At 43.7% G+C, this 17,070-nt stretch overlaps 1 protein-coding gene across 3 annotated transcripts in view; it reads left to right on the forward strand.

The window, feature by feature from the left end:
* HOMER1 (homer scaffold protein 1) overlaps nt 1-17,070 on the forward strand; it is a 206,228-nt gene that overhangs the window by 69,681 nt on the left and 119,477 nt on the right. For all 3 annotated transcript variants that reach the window (XM_082243796.1, XM_082243794.1, XM_082243795.1), the window contains one exon: nt 16,923-17,065. In XM_082243796.1, the coding sequence (XP_082099922.1) occupies nt 16,923-17,065 (143 nt within the window). The remainder of the gene's footprint in view (nt 1-16,922; nt 17,066-17,070) is intronic.

Genomic DNA, 17,070 nt, shown 5'->3' on the forward strand with positions numbered 1-17,070 from the left:
TGGAGTAGAACTGGGGGAATCCATAGCAGAGAAGGATCTGGGTATTCTGGTAGATCATAAGCAGAATAATAGCATGCAATGCCAAGATGCTGTTTCCAAAGCAAGCAAAGTCCTTTCTTGTATTGGGAGAGGCATGGACTCCAGAGAGATATCATATTGCCCCTGTACAAATCATTAGTAAGACCTCATCTAGAATATGCAATTCAGTTTTGGGCACCAGTTCTTGAAGAATATCCGGGAGCTGGAGAAGCAGAGAAGGGCAACCAAACTGATAAGGGGCATGGAGGAGCTCCGCTATGAGAAAAGATTAGAGGAACTGAATTTATTCTCTCTTGAGAAGAGGAGATTAAGGGGGGATATGATCAACATGTACAAATACATAAGGGGTCCATATAGTGAACTTGGTGTTGAGTTGTTCACTTTAAGGTCAACACAGAGGACAAGGGGGCACTCTTTACGTCTAGAGGAAAACCGATTTCGTCTCCAAACACGGAAAGGTTTCTTCACCGTAAGAGCTGTGAAAATGTGGAATAGACTCCCTCCAGAGGTGGTTCTGGCCAGCTCACTAGATTGCTTTAAAAAAAGGCCTGTATTCTTTCCTGGGTGTACTTAATATAAGTGGGTATTAATATTTATAGGTAAAGTTGATCCAGGGAATATCTGATTGCCTCTCGGGGGATAAGGAAGGAATTTTTTTTTTTCCCCCTGCTGTAGCAAATTGGATCATGCTTTGCTGGGGTTTTTTTCTCCTTCCTCTGGATAAACTGTGGGATTAGGATTGTGTATATGGGATTGTATGGTTGGGTTTTCATTACTGGGTTTTTTTATTTTTATTGGTTGAGCCAGATGGACTTGTGTCTTTTTTCAACCTGACTAACTATGTATGGAACTATGAGTTACATAAAAAACGGGGAGGGAAAATAGCTAATTGGGCCCAATTTGGCCATTTTCACTTAGGGGTGTACTCACTTTTGTTGCCAACGGTTTAGAAATTAACGGCTGTGTGAGTTATTTTGATGGGACAGCAAATTGACACGGTTATACAAGCTGTACACTCACTATTTTACATTGTAGCAAAGTGTCATTTCTTCAGTGTTGTCACATGAAAAGATATAATAAAATATTTACAAAAATGTGAGGGGTGTACTCACTTTTGTGAGATACTGTGTGTGCGTCGCTCAATTAACAAAATTTAAAAGTAAATCAACCGAAGAGAAAATCAAATCGATATTTGGTGTGACCACCCTTTGCCTTCAAAACAGCATACATTTTTCTAGGTACACTTGCACACATTTTTGAAAGGAATTGGGCAGGTAGGTTGTTCCAAACATCTCGGAGTATTAACTACAGATCTTCTGTGGATGTAGGCTGCATCAAATCCTTCTGTCTTTTTGTAATCCTGGATGGACTTGATTATATTGAGATCAGGGCTCTGTGGAGGCAAAACCACCACAACCAGGACTCCTTGTTCTTCTTTAAGCAGAAGATAGTATGTTTTGGGGCTGTCCTTCTGCAGAATACATTTGGGGCCAATCACAAACCTCCCTGATGGTATGGCATGATGGATAAGTATCTGTCTGTATTTCCCAGCATTGAGGACACCATTGATCCAAACCAAATCTCCAACTCAATTTACAGAAATACAGCTCCAAACTTGCAAAGAACCTCCACCATACTTCACTTTTGTCTGCAGACACTCATTATTGTACCGCTCTCCAGACCTTTGTTAAAGAGAAAAACTGCCTCCTGATACAGCCAAATATGCCTCCTGATACAGCCAAATATTTCAAATTTTGACTCCTCAGTCCAGAGCACCTGTTGCCATTTTTCTGCACCGCAGTTCCTATGTTTTTGTGCATAGTTGAGTCTTAGCCTTGTTTCGTTGTCGGAGGTATAAAATTGAATGAATTTGCACCTGCTCTGTATAATTGGTTAATCTTACACCTGATCCTAAAAAATCCCTGACTTTGTGCAAGTGTAAGAATTAATGCTGGTTTGAAGCCAAAGGGTAGTCACACCAAAAATTTATTTTATTTAGATTTATCTTCTGTTGTCTCACTTTGCAATTTGTAAATTGATAAACTGGAACAATAAAAAAATATATGCAGTATATTTTTTAAAGCAATCCTATGTGTGTGTGTAAACATCCAATTTTAAAAGTAAATTGGATGAGCTGGAAGTCTTCACATTCAGCCTTCCTTTGCAGTCATATGACCTACTACAGGGTAGTCAGGGATAGAAGGCATCTTTCTGCAGGCGCAATGCTGATAAAGCTCTAAAATGCTGGCCATGGTGCAGCTTTACCATTTTAATAAACCTAATCTGCCAGTTACACTATTTTAAGACTTGTAGTAGACTTGACACTTTTTTTTTCTTTAAGTACATAAATCTAGATTAGCTACTCACCTTGGTAAGTAAATCTTTAAATGAGACATCATTTTTTCATTTTATATGTGAATCCATAATTTTAATATATATCAAATGCACATGTAAACTGTCAGTACTTATTTTGTATAAGGGTTGGACAATATTGAAAAAATTAACTCTGGTGACCTTTTCATATTTGAGTTTAAAACCAAAAATATCATAGTCAACTAATGCCTCGTTTCCACTGAGCGGTTTGGTACAGTTCAGTACGGTTCGGTACACCCTGATCAGGCTTGCGTTTCCACCCCCAACAGTACCTAAGCTCAACAGTAGTGCTCCACCCTGTTGGTACGGTACTAATGTGCTTGGTACCCCAACGGAAGGGTGCCATAAGTGGTACGGTTCGGAATTGGGGTACCATTAACAACTTTTGACAATGGAAACGACAAAAATTGCGTACCTAACCGTACGGCTCAGTGGAAACGGGGCATTAGAGCCAACGTCTGATTAACAATTTTATGTAGCAATTCTTGAAACTTTTTTTTTTTTTTTTTCTACATTTAGGTAATTTGTGATTTTTGGGGTTTAAATCTTTTTATCAGCTGAGTATAGTTGAATATGATTTAGTAATATATCGAGTAGATAATTATTTGTGCCCCAGTTGTGTAAATCATTTTTTTTAAAGTCAGAGGATCTGCTTTAATACATCCCAGTATTCCATGAAAATTTGGCTGTGTACTGAATAATGCAGACTTCTAGTTGTATCCAGAGTTGCTTAATGGGTGGTTGTTTTTTTTGCTGAAAATATACTTCTGAAAAGAGTATACTGTTATCTTTTTAAAATCCACATTCATGCAGTGCACTAGTTTGATTAATGCCCCTGCATTTGAAGCAGATTTCCAGTTAACCACTTGCCGACCAGCCGCCAGAGATATACAGTGGCAGGTTCCAGTAAACTGACGTACCCATACGACGCCTCGCGGGAGCAAGGGCACGCACCCATTCGCCAGTGGGGAAGCTAATCTGCAGGGGCGGCGGCCGCAATTGCCTCCGGGCACCCACGATCGCTCCCTGTGGAGACAGAACGATGGTCTGCTGCTGTAAACGCAGCAAACCGCTGTTCTGTCAGCAATCAACACAAAGCTCCTGTGTTCCTCCTCTTGCGCTCCTGGTGTTAACTCCTTTCGTGTCAGTGTCATTAGTACAGTAACAGTGCATATTTTTAGCACTGATTACTGTAGTAATGTCACTGGTTCCCCCCCCCCCCCAAAAATGTCAGGTGTCTGATCTGTCCGCTGCAATGTCGCAGTCTCGCTAAAAATCGCTGATCGCTGCCATTACTAGTAAAAAATAAAATAAATAAATAAAAATGTCCTAAGTCTTTCCCCTGGTTTGTAGACGCGATAAGGTTTGCACGAACCAATCAAATTTCGCTTATTAGGATTTTTTTTTTTTTTTTAAACTAAAAATTTGTAGCAGAATACATATTGGCCTAAAATGATGAAAAAAAAATTGATTTTTAAATTTGTTTTTATTGGGATTGTTATATGACACGGAAGTCAAAAGGCCGTCACAGCATCCGATGACGGGAAAAGGTACGCATGTACGAGCCGAAGAAGCCGGCCAAATAGGCAAATCCAGCGGCCTAGAAAGTAGGCCCCAAGCAGACGCGAAGGGCCTACTCGTGCCAGGGAGTCCAAAAAAGGGGGGAGGTGGGACGGTGTTTGAGCATGATAAAAAAAAAAAAAACAAGGAGATGAGTGATACAGACTGCAGAAAAAATACAGCATAATAATCCATGTACAAAGACATGATGAACAGTAATCAAAAAGAATAGTAAAATAATTATATTGAAAAAAATGGTAAAGCCATTCCTTTGTTTATTTGGATGTATGCTTTGGGTCATTGACATGCTGACAGCAAGTTCCTCTTTATGTTCAGCTTTGTAGCAGAAGCCTGAAGGTTTTGTGCCAATATTGATTGGTATTTGGAACTGTTCAGAATTCCCTCTACCTTGACTAAGGCCCCTGTTCCAGCTCATTTAACAATGAGATCCCTCTGATGCTGTGGAAGCTCCCTGCGGACCATGGCTTTGCTGTAGGATGCGACTAAGAAAATGTCAGGAAAGACCTACTAGAATAGTTGAACTTTATTTGGGGTTAATTAGAGGCACTTAAATGATGGCAGGTGTGTACTGACTCCTACCTATATAACATGATTTTGAATGTGACTGCCTAATTCTGAGCACAGTTATATCCCCAGTTATAAGAGGGTGCGCACACTTATACAACCATAAGTAGTTTATATTTTTATTTTTACTCCATCCCCCCCCCCCCTTAAAAGATTTTAGTTTGTTTTTCAATTGAGTTGTACAGTTTATAGGTCACATTAAAGGTGGGAAAAATTCTGCAATGATTTCTTTGTTTTTTACAACACAGAAACCTGACATTTTAAAAGGGGTGTGTAGACTTTTTATATCCACTGTTGGTTGCCAGTAATATATTCAAATCTCCATTTTTTTTTTTTTTTTTTTTTTTTTTTTTGTTAAATTGAGCTGGTCACCGTCCCTACTCACTTTTTTTTTTTTTTTTTTTTTTAAGTGGGGTGGATATTTGCATGCTAATTTAACAATCTGGTTTCTGGATCTACTGATTGTTTTGACAACGGAAAATTCCTATCAGATACTTACCGTAATTTTCCTTTCCTGATGGTCTCCATGGCAGCCTACGTGTGGGTTAACCCCGCCTCCTCTCCAATGTTATAAGACCCCCCTCTATAAATTTCAGCTTGCAGGTACAGCCAGTGTTCCATATCTTAGCCGAATCCAAGACCAGAGGGTGGGAGCTCCGGCTGCCATGGAAACCATCAGGAAAGGAAAATTACGGTAAGTATCTGATAGGAATTTTCAGTTTTCCTGAAAGTCTCCATGGCAGCCTATGTGTGGGAAATAACTAGCCCAAGCCACACGGGTGGGAATGCTTTAACAAAGAAAATTTTACTTCAAATTATTAGCAGACAAAACAGTCAAGCCAAAATTAACTGAAGATAAGGAGGCTGGCTCCACACAATAATGTGTCATAAACGTATTAACAGAAGACCAGGAAGCCGCTCTGCAGACTTACTTCTGGCGCAACATGATGTGAAGCTGCCCAGGACGTTGAGATGCTTCTCGTTGAGTGGGCTGTCATCGCCTCCGGAGGAGCCAAACCCTCTACACTATAAGCTTGTTGAATGGCAGACACAATCCAGGCTGCGATAGACCTAGACGAGGCCCGCTTTCCTCTATTCCTGCCTGAGAAGAGGACGAAGAGGTTATCCGATTGCCTGAAGGACGCTTTTGACTGTAGGTAGTCCCTTAGAGTTTTCCCTACATCCAAGGGATGAGGTTCATTATCCTCAGAAGACCAAAAGGTAGGAAGAACAATCTCCTGGTTCTCATGAAACACCGGTGTCACTTTCAGATTGAAATCAAGCATCGGAATTAGGACCACTCGATCCGGAAAGAACGTGAAGAAAGGTTCTTTATGACCAAGGGAACTGATCTCAGAGACCCTCTTGGCTGAAGTGATTGCCACCAGAAACGCTGTCTTAATGGTAAGTTCTCTGATAGAGATGGGATCTGTTAAACTAGTTCTTGAAAAGACGTTAAGAACAAGAGGAAGGTCCCCTTTCGGAAATTTTGGTTTCCTCCTGAGGTCTGAACCTGACCGCACCTTTGAAAACTTGTTGTAAAAGTGCATGTTTGGCCCAGGGAACCCTGAAAATACAGACAAGGCTGATATTTGAACCCTGAGAGTCCCAACAGAGAGATTTATCCAGTCCCGCTTGGAGGAACTTCAGAACTTCTTGTACTCCAAATTCCGAGGAAGAATTTCCCTCCGGATGCGTTAATTCTAAGAATCTAGCCCAGACTCTGCAGTAAACTTTGTTCGTGCTTGGTCTTCTAGAATTCATTAAGGTAGGGATTTCCCCAGGAGGGCACCCAAGGGATTCCAACCTCTCCCTCTCAAGAACCAGACCATTAACCGGAGCAGAGTAGGGCAGGGGTGTAATGTCATTCCCTGCTAGAGGAGGTCTGGTCTGAGAGGAAGGGGAATCGGGCTCCGATAACTGAGCTGCAGGAGAAGTGGGAACCAGGGCCTGTTTGGCCAATGTGGGACCACCATAATGATCTCCACATCTTCTGCTTGGAGTCTTTGTAGAAATCTGAGGATAATGGGAAACGGGGGGGAAAGGCATATGCCCTGCTGAATTCCCATCTGTCGGTCAGAGCATCTGTTCCGCAGGATTGGTGACACCTGCAGCGTGTGAAGTACTGGTCCAATTTGTGATTGCAGGGAGATGCAAACAGGTCTACTTCGGGTGAGACCCCTAGTGACAGAATCCACTTGAATGAGTCGATGTGGAGAGACCACTCATTGTAATTCAACTGGACTCTGGAGAGAAAATCTGCCTGGACATTCTGTGGCCCTGGAATGTAGACCGCTGAGATGTTGGACAGATGGGCCTGAGCCCATGTCATGATTGGGTCTAATTCTTGAAGAAGGGAGAGACTTCTGGTTCCGCCCTGTCTCTTCACGTAAGCCACTGCCGTGGTGTTGTCCATTCAGAGAAGCACGGATTTGCCTTCTATCAGATGGCGGAAAGCTTGAAGAGCTAGAAAGGCCACACGGAGCTCCAGGATATTGGAGACCAGGGAGTAGGCTTGTGGAGGCCACTTCCCTTGAGCCACTTCTGCCATGCAATGAGCTCCCCAACCAGAGTTGCTGACCCAGGAGATGGGAACTAAGGAATGGTAATTGAGCAGGTTCTTGCGTTGGAGCCACCATAACGGGCTGTTTCTCATACTGTGGAAGATAAAGAAACTGCTTGTGTTCTTCCGGATTCCACTGAAGAAGGAAGCCCCTTTGAAAATGCCGTGTTGGCCATAGCGCCCACTTGACCATAGGGGCCGTTGAGACCATAGTGCCGATGATCTTGAGACACTGGGATGCCGTCAGAAAGGAGGAGGAGAGGGCTGGGAGGATCCTCTCCCGCACCACCGGGATTTTCTCTAGAGGTAGAGAAAGTGTACTTTGAACGGTGTTGAATTGGGCCCCTAGATAGACCAAATGTTGAGTAGGTTCTAGATGACTTTTGTAGGTTCAACAACCATCCGAACTCCATGAGAGTCGCAGTGACCTGATCCCTGTGGGACAGAAGTTGATCCCTGTTTTGGGACAACAGCAGGAGGTCGTCCAGGTAGTGATGTAGACGTACACCTTTTGTCCTAATTAGAGCTACTACAGCCAGAAAGACCTTGGAAAACACCCTTGGGGATGTAGACAGACCGAAAGGAAGGCAGGTGAATTGGAAGTGCCGATGCTCTATCGTGAAGCGGAGGTACTTGTGGAAGTTCACTGCTACAGGCATGTGGAAATATGCGTCTTTGAGATCTATTGACGCTAGCCAATCTCCTGGAAGCACTGCTTTCTGGATGGTAGATAAGGTTTCCATCTTGAACTTTTCGTTCTTTATAAACCTGTTGAGATAGGTGAGGTAGGTGAGGTCTATCACAGGTCTCCATAATCCATTCTTTGTCTGTACTAGAAAGAGGAGCGAATACATGCCTTGGAACCTTTCTTGCACGGGCACCGGAACTGTTGCGCCCTGAGCCACCAAAGTGCTTACATAGTCGAGCAAAACACTTCTTCTTTTCTCGTCCTAATAAGGCAAGCGGGTGGGAATGAACCTGGGAATGGGATCTGTCGAAAATGTCCATATGTGTCCTGTGGACACTGTCTTGATGGTCCAGAAGTCTGAGATTGAGGCCGCCCAGACACGCTGAAAGTGGAGCAGGCGCGCCCCCACCTAGCATGTCTGAATGGGCCCAATCTCAAAAAGACTTTGAGGTTTCTTGCCCAGAAGGTGCTGAGCTTCTGACTGTTCTACGGGAAGATGCTTGACCTCCTTTCCAGTTTCTTCTGTAGTCTCGCCCAGGTCTGTATGAGCGGGCATCTCTTGAACGCTCTGCAAACTGTTTTCTTGGTTGCGGTTTCTTAGACCCAAAGAGGCGCCTATCCTGAGGGAGAGAACCTGATTTTCCACCCGTAGTTTTAGTAATGGCGCTATCCAATTTGTTCCCAAACAGGGAAGAGCCTTCAAAAGGAATCTTGCACCATGCCTGCTTGGAGGCTGGGTCTGCCAGCCAGGGGCGCAACCACAGGGCTCGTTTGGCTGTGACAGAGGACAGCAGTGTCCTGGATAGACGTAGAACATCAATAGATGCTTCTTCAAGAAAGACTGAAGCTAGCTTGAGCTCTTGAATGGGAGAGTTTTCCACTGCATCTTCAGAAACACTTCTCAGCTTCAGCTCCACGTTAGAAACCCAGGTTTCCATGGCCTTAGACATAGCTGCAAATGCTAGCGCAGGTTTACAGGCCGCACCAGCCGTGATATAGATTATTTTCAAATCTAGATCCATCTTCCTATCTAGAGGATCTTTAAAAGAAACTGCATCGTCCATCGGTAGGGTAACGTGCTTCGCCAGTCTGGTGACTGCGGCATCGACCAGGGGAGCCGACTCCAGGTGACTGACATCCTCTGATTTAAGGGGATACAGCTTTGTTAATTTAGAGGATAGGGAGGCCTTGCCGTCCCCTCTGCTCCATTCTTCCAAAATAACATCCTTTAGTTCTGAAAGGAGTGGGAAGTTTAGCCGCTCTTTCCCCAAGTGTTTGAAGAACTTCCGTTGCTTCGTCTGTGGGGTGATGGGATCTTCCCATTTCAGAGCATCCTTGACTGCTCTGATAAGAGGTGGAACAAGAGCAAAATCAAAGCCCCCAACTGCACCTTCTTCTTCAGAATCACTCTCTGAAGATTTCCCGGAAGTGAAGCTCGGTTGAGAGGGGCCTTGGTCTTCAAGGGCCTCCGCAGGAGAGCTGGAAGTAGCAGGACCAGGTGCGGGACTAGCACACCACTCTTTCAGGGATTGTTGAACAACCCGCTTCACTAGAGATTCCAACCTCTGATCTTCAGACTCTCTCTCTCACCGGATGCACAAGCAAAACAGGGCTCGCAAAGGAACTTGTCCTCCGGGACATGCGCCCCACAACCCCAACAGGCTCTCTGGGCCGTATAGCTACTGTGGCGGTGTGTGCGGTGTCTGGAGGAGGAATTTGAGCGTCTCCTCCTGATGGAGACTCACGACGTCTGGACCTTGAAGAAGATTCTCTCCGTGGCCTGACAGGGTCTCTTTCGTGACCAGACCTGGAGGAGCTGGGAGAAAGAGAAATCCAGGGTAACACAGGATTTAGCCATGAATCATGAGCCAGCATCCCCCCTTCACGCCCCCCTTAAATGTACCAGCATTCACCTGTTGTGAGGGCTGGCCACAAGAGGGTGGTGACGCAGGATCCATGTTTCAGGCAAAACCATAACGGACAAAGGAAAAATGCAATGGATCATAATAAAGTACAGAGAGCCATAAAGGTGCCTTCCCTCTCAACCATCCATCTGCCCCCCCTTCTCCACACCGCTATTATATACAGCATACGGCCCCCAGTCCCCACATACCTGGATCACACAAGGTAGAGGCGCAGGGAAGTTGTCGCTATGCCCACAGTGCTTCTCAATAGCACTGGGGCTAACAGACGTGATAGCGAGTGCGCGTGTGCGAACCAGGCCTCACTTTCGATCGTGGCAAACTGCGAATGCACAAGCCGGGAACAGAGCTCCGATCCTCTACTGCACAGGCGTCTGCTGGACTGTGCGGAAGGGGGAGCAGTAAGGAGATGGCTTGGAACGCAGAGAGCGTTCCAGCCACCATTGGGCCACCAGGGATAGAAGAAAGTGTAAGACAAATATAAACACAACAAATACGCTGCTATTGAGGAAGTGAAAGTCTTCAGACCCTGTCAGGATATCCGTCGGCCATATGAAGCGCCGCACAGTGAATAGCCAGAGGGGGTTTGAGTGGATTGAGAGGTAAGCCGACTAAAATTTCATAGGAATAATCCAAATAGGGTCCTTGGAGGAGGACAAAAAAGGAACACTGGCTGTACCTGCAAGCTGAAATTAATAGAGGGGGGTCCTATACCATTGGAGAGGAGGCGGGGTTAACCCACACGTAGGCTGCCATGGAAACCATCGGGAAAGGTGGTTTTCACCAAAGGTAACCTGTAACTAGGATTCTTCTTCACCACATTCTTAAATTAAATGTCCAAAGTTTGCAACCGGTTAACCACTTCCAGGCCGCCTTCCACATATACTGCAGTAGGGCGGGCCAGTGATGACACGGTCAGTCTACAAAGAAATTTATTGGAAATGTTTTATAGCAGAAAGTAAAAAAAAATATATACAAACCTGATTCCACAAAAGTTGGTACACTGTACAAATTGTGAATAAAAACAGAATGCAATGATGTGGAAGTTTCACATTTTCAATATTTTATTCAGAATGCAACATATGACATATCAAATGTTTAAACTGAGGAAATGTATAATTTTAAGGGAAAAATAAGTTGATTTTAAATTTCATGGCATCAACACATCTCAAAAAGGTTGGGACAAGGCCATGTTTACCACTGTGTGGCATCCCCTCCTCTTTTTATATCAGTCTGCAAACGTCTGGGGACTGAGGAGACAAGTTGCTCAAGTTTAGGAATAGGAATGTTGTCCCATTCTTGTCTAATACAGACTTCTAGTTGCTCTACTGTCTTAGGTCTTCTTTGTTGCATCGTCCTTTTTTATGATGTGCCAAATGCTTTCTATAGGTGAAAGATCTGGACTGCAGGCTGGCCATTTCAGTACTCCAAAAAGAAAGTTGCGATGCTAGGCACCTTGCTCCTGCACTTAGAATCAGGTTCAGGATCCCGGAACTCTCACTTGGCATCCACTATGGCTAAGCCTTGCTGCCCTCTACGACCGGGGTAGTCGAAAAAACACTGTAGACATAAACCAAAAAGGGCGCACCAGCCAAGCGCATTATCCTCAGTAGGCTTTTATTAATAAAATATAAAAAAATGGCTACTCGCCACTGAATGATGCTTTCTGTCATTGTTTCTAATGTTGATGCTTTAAAATTTTCAATAAAAACCATTGAAAATGAAAAATGGCTACTCACAAACATGCGATGTAAACCAGCATATCCATTCCAATGAGCAACTTCCATGTTGTAAAAGTCCAATGTCTCGTACAGACGAAATGCTAACGAATTTCCAGGCAATGCCTCTTCCTCAGAGCCTAAGGGCCATGACTGAACCCTTATATATATATATATATATTTTATATATATATATATATTGGAAAATATATAATACCAAGGGTTCAGTCATGGCCCTTAGGCTCTGAGGAAGAGGCATTGCCTCGAAACACGTCAGCCTTTTGTCTGTACGAGGCATTGGACTTTTACAACATGGACGTTGCTCATTGGAATTGATATGCTGGTTTACATCGCATGTTTGTGAGTAGCCATTTTTTAATATTTTATTAATAAAAGCCTACTGAGGATAATGTGCTAGGCTGGTGTGCCCTTTTTGTTTATGGCCATTTCAGTACCCTGATCCTTCATCTACGCAGCCATGATGTTGTAATTGATGCAGTATGTGGTCTGGCATTGCCATGTTGGAGAATGCAAGGTCTTCCCTGAAAGTTATGACGTCTGGATGGGAGCGTATGTTGTTCTAGAACTTGGATATACCTTTCAGCATTAATGGTGCCTTTCCAGATGTGTAAGCTGCCCATGCCACACACACTCATGCAACCCCATACCATCAGAGATGCAGGCTTCTGAACTGAGCGCTGATAACAACTTGGGTTGTCCTTGTCCTCCTTTAGTCTTGGGTTGTCCTTGTCCTCCTGACATGGAGTCCCAGTTTTCCAAAAAACTTCAAATTTTGATTCGTCTGACCACAGAACTGTTTTCCACTTTGCCACAGTCCATTTTAAATGAGCCTTGGCCCAGAGAAAACGCCTGCTCTTCTGGATCATGTTTAGATATCTCTTCTTTTTTGGCCTATAGAGTTTTAGCTGGCAACAGCAAACAGCACGGAGGATTCACCGACAATGTTTTCTGGAAGTATTCCTGAGCCCATGTTGTGACTTTTATTATAGTAGCATTCCTGTATGTGACGCAGTGACCCAAAGATCATGGACATCCAGTATGGTTTTCCGGCCTTGACCCTTACGCACAGAGATTGTTCCATATTCTCTGAATCTTTGGATGATATTATGCACTGTAGATGATGATGATAACTCCAAACTCTTTGCAATTTTTCTCTGAGGAACTCCTTTCTGATATTGCTCCACTCTTTTGGGGGAATTAGTGATCCTCTGCCCATCTTGACTTCTGAGAGACACTGTCACACTGAGAGGCTATTTTTATACCCAATCATGTTGCCAATTGACCTAATAAGATGCAAATTGGTCCTCCAGCTGTTCCTTATATGTACATTTAACTTTTCCGGCCTCTTATTGCTACCTGTTCCAACGTTTTGGGAATGTGTAGCTCTCATGAAATCCAAAATAAGCCAATATTTGGCATGACATTTCAAAATGTCTCACTTTCAACGTTTGATATGTTATCTTTATTATATTGTGGATAAAATATAAGTTTATGAGATTTGTAAATTAGTCCATTCCTTTTTTACTCACAATTTGTACAGTGTCCCAACTTTTTTGGAATTGGTTTGTATATTTTTTTCAAAATTTGTGGTTCTTTTTTTTGTTTTATAGCGCAAAAAATGAAAACCGCAGAGGTGATTAAATACCACCAAATGAAAGCTCTATTTGTGGTAAAAAGACATAAGTTTTATTTGGGTACAGCGTTGCATGACCGCGCAATTGTCAGTTAAAGCAACGCAGTGCCGTATTGCAAAAAATGGCCTGGTCATTAAGGGGGTAAAACCTTCTGGAGCTGAAGTGGTTAAAGCAATGATAAACCAAATTGATAAAATCGACCATGTTAGTGTAATTCAAAAACCTGCTGGTTTTCTTTCTTAATCTATTTTTTCTTTTTTTTTTTTTTTTTTCTTAATGTAGCTTTTATTAAAACCTGGTAATCCTGCTATAGAGGTCCTTGAATAGGCATTTACTATTGGGGTGACAACTGTGTCCCAACAAGACTTTGTCACAAACATCCCTGACAATTGGCCATACTGACACATTACACAGTCATGGTCTATTGTCACTATCAGGAATATGTTTTAGAGCATAGCGGTGGATGCCAAAGCAAGTGTTTGTAGACAAGATGTAGCTGACATTACTGGTGAAGATCCGCACTAAAATAAAAAAGTAAAAACCGTATTTCATGGAGAAAAAGTCATGACAATTGTTTGAGTGTTCTCTTCAATGTTATCTTATCTAGTAAAGCTTAGTACACTCGAGCGGCATTGGCCGGTTCAATAGAAACCAGCCGACATTTGGCCCATGTGTGCGGCAGCTGGTCCAACAGAAGGGTAACGGCTTCCAATCAGTGCACTGACTAGAGTGTCCTGGGGGGGTGGGCAGTAAGTCACCCTGATAGTCCATGATAGCACAGCGGAGAAAATCTCTGTACTAACATTGGATTGTTAGTACAGTGGCTCCGATCTGAGCGGTCTTTTTTTTTTTTTTTTTTTTTTCATTGGACCCATTAGATTAACCTGTTCTCAGTGGTGTATTTAGGTTTTGTGCTGCCTTAGGCCTGACTAAACTTGTGCACCCCCTAATTTAAATATGACCCACCCCTTCCTGTAAATGCCACACCCCTTCCTGTTTTATGACCCGCCCTGTCATCTGTAAACCACAAACTACAACCACAGTCTATCAGTGCAGCCTCATCGGTTCCCATAAGTTCAGTCTTATTAGTGCCCATCGGTGCAGCATATCAGTGCTGCCTTATCAGTGCAGCCTCATTAGTGCTTATCAGTGCAGTTTTTCAGTACCCACCATTGCTGCCTCATCAGTGGTCATCAGAGTAGCATATTAGTGCCCATCAGTGCAGCCTATTAGCGCCCATCAGTGCAACATATCAGTGCAGCCTTATGTCACTGGATTAGTAAGATTACTCCTTTATTTCAAGATATTTGGACTTGTTTGCTGCCACTGATTGTAATCATAGGATTATTTCAGTTATTTGTATAATGACTAGGAAGTCCATAGTTATTATGTAAATAAGTGAAATAATCAGTGGCAGCAAACAGAAGTCCAAATATCTTCTAAGATAGGAGTAATCTTACTAATCCAGTGACATATTGCGATAGCACGTATGAGGTGAGCAGGTCAAAAATATTATTGAAATCGTATACAATTCAAAGTCTTAATTTGAGATGATGCAATTCAGTATGCTCGCTCAAGGACAAGGATTTTTAAAGAAATGAAATTATATTATTGACATGATGCCTGCCATACCTGGGGACAGAGGAAGGTAGGCGGAGCATTAAGCTGCAGTGCAACACTCATTAGCATTGGTGGCCGACAGGCCAGTTGTATTAAGTGTGGTCGGCAGCCTGCGGTCTGTCTGAATGTTCTCACCGGCCGATATTATCATACCGGCAGGTAGCAGTGTGACTGCTTTATGGGGGTGCCAGACTGATTTGCCTTCTGGACCCTACCCTCTGGCCCATTTTCCCCTATAAGACTGGCACTATACGAAAAGTGTAGCGCAAGCTGGCGGGGATCCTTTTCGTGCGGGAGCCGGGAGGAGGCTGTTTTTTTTCCTGTGGGGTGCAGCTTTTTTGCTGCCCCCCCCCCTGCAAAGTGCCGCCCTAGGCCTGGGCCTTGTTGGCCTAGGCCAAGATACAGCACTGCCTGTTCTGGACTGGAAGGATTTGCCCCTTTAATGACCAGGCCACTTTTTAGGATTCGGAGCAACCATTCTGGAAAAAAAAATATTTTTCACTTTCTGCTATATAACATTCCCCAAAAAATCTAAATTTTTCAACCCTTTATGTATTATGCTACGTATTTTTGGTAAAAAAAATTGCAATAAGCGTATTTTGTCTTTTTTGTGGGACTGCAACATTGCAGCGGACAGATCAGACACCTAACTGACATTTTTGACACTTTTGGGGGGGACCAGTGAGTGACATTACTATGGTAATCGGTGCTAGAAATATGCACTGTTACTGTAATAAGGACACTGACAGGGAAGGAGTTAACCTAGGGGTGATCAAAGGATTAAGTGTGAACCTAGGTGAGTGTTTTCTAACTGTATGGGGGAGGGACTTGTGAAATGATCATAAAGACCTGTGATCCTACATAGAAGGATCACAGGGGCTCTGTGATCATTTCAGAGAGAACAGGCAGCTGTGTTTACAACAGCTGACTGGCCTCCTTTCTCAGCGGGGAGTGATTGCAGGTGCCCGGCGGCAGTCGCGACCGCCAGTCCTGTGGTTCGGCATCTCCGCTGCCTAGTGGGCGCGCTCACCTCCCAGCACCACTCCCATGAACCGATGTGCCCCTATGTCAATTCGCACAGCCGAGCCAGCCTGCCGCAGTAAAACTGCAGCGGGTGGTCGGCAAGAAGTTAAAAAAAAAAAACTGTAGTGTGTATGTTGCTTAAAGGTTTAGATTTTACTTTAAGAATCCTTAAAGTTATTGTAAACCTTTACCTGCTCTGTGCAAGCCCCGATCCTCCCTTCTGGTGTGCTCTGGTGGCACTCCTGGCTTTTCCTCCTCTTCAGTGGGTGTTCCCCCGGAGAGCTGTTTTCCAATAGGGGCATCCTTGCAGGTGCGCTCATGAGTTCCACTGCTGCGTCCATTGACAGTGGGACTCTGCCTCGCCCCCCGCTCTTGTGACTGGATGTGATTGACAGCAGGGGCAGCCAATGGCTCCTGCTATCAATCTATCCAATGAAGTCCTGAGACAGTGACTGGAGCCATTTGGCTCGTGCTCGTTGATGGAATGATCGGGTTCAGGTAAAAATAGGGGGGGGGCAGGGGGAACGCTGCAGTTCAGAGGGGTTTTCACCCTAATGCATAGAATGCAATAAGGTGAAAAACCTTAACTTTACAACTCCTTTAAAGCCCAAACTGAGCTTTCAATTTAGACACCCTAAATTTGTTCAAGGTGCATAAAAACAAAAGGTGTTCAATGCCTTACAGTTCATTTCCTTAGAAAGCAGCCACAGCATGAGCAGAAAAGTCTGTCTCCTGCCAACATGCTGCAGAGACCACCCTGCAATTGTGTGGAGACTGGTTTCTTCAGAGGTCCACTACGCCTCCTGCGAAGTCAAGTCTATATCTCAGCAATCAGCAACACTGCTGCTCCCTGCTGGTCAGAGAGCTTTTGCCCTTACTCAGGAGGGAGTGTGTCAGAACTCTGCAGAGAGACCACAGCTTCCATACAGAGGGTAAAAGTCCTTCTCAAATTACAGGAATTACTAAATCATATTCATATATGTTAACTCAAGCTGATCTGCAGTAAATTTAATCGAAATGCCCTAGTGCAAACTGCTTACAGTCTTTTTTATATGAATAGATTTACATACTTTCTGAAGCACTCTATGGTTTCTATTTAAAAACTTTGATTACATTGATTGGATAGAGCATAGTCAATGCCTTTTCTAGCACTAATTATTTTGTATTTCATTTAAGGAGTCCGCTGGAGGGGATATTCAGTCTCCTTTAACGCCAGAAAGCATCAATGGGACAGATGATGAAAGAACACCCCCAGAAGTGACGCAAAATTTTGAACCAAGGGCTGAACCTACGCAGAATGCATTGCCATTTACACATAGGTACC

Source organism: Pelophylax lessonae (genome assembly GCF_965119305.1).
Source record: "Pelophylax lessonae genome assembly, chromosome: 1".
NCBI lineage: Eukaryota > Metazoa > Chordata > Amphibia > Anura > Ranidae > Pelophylax > Pelophylax lessonae.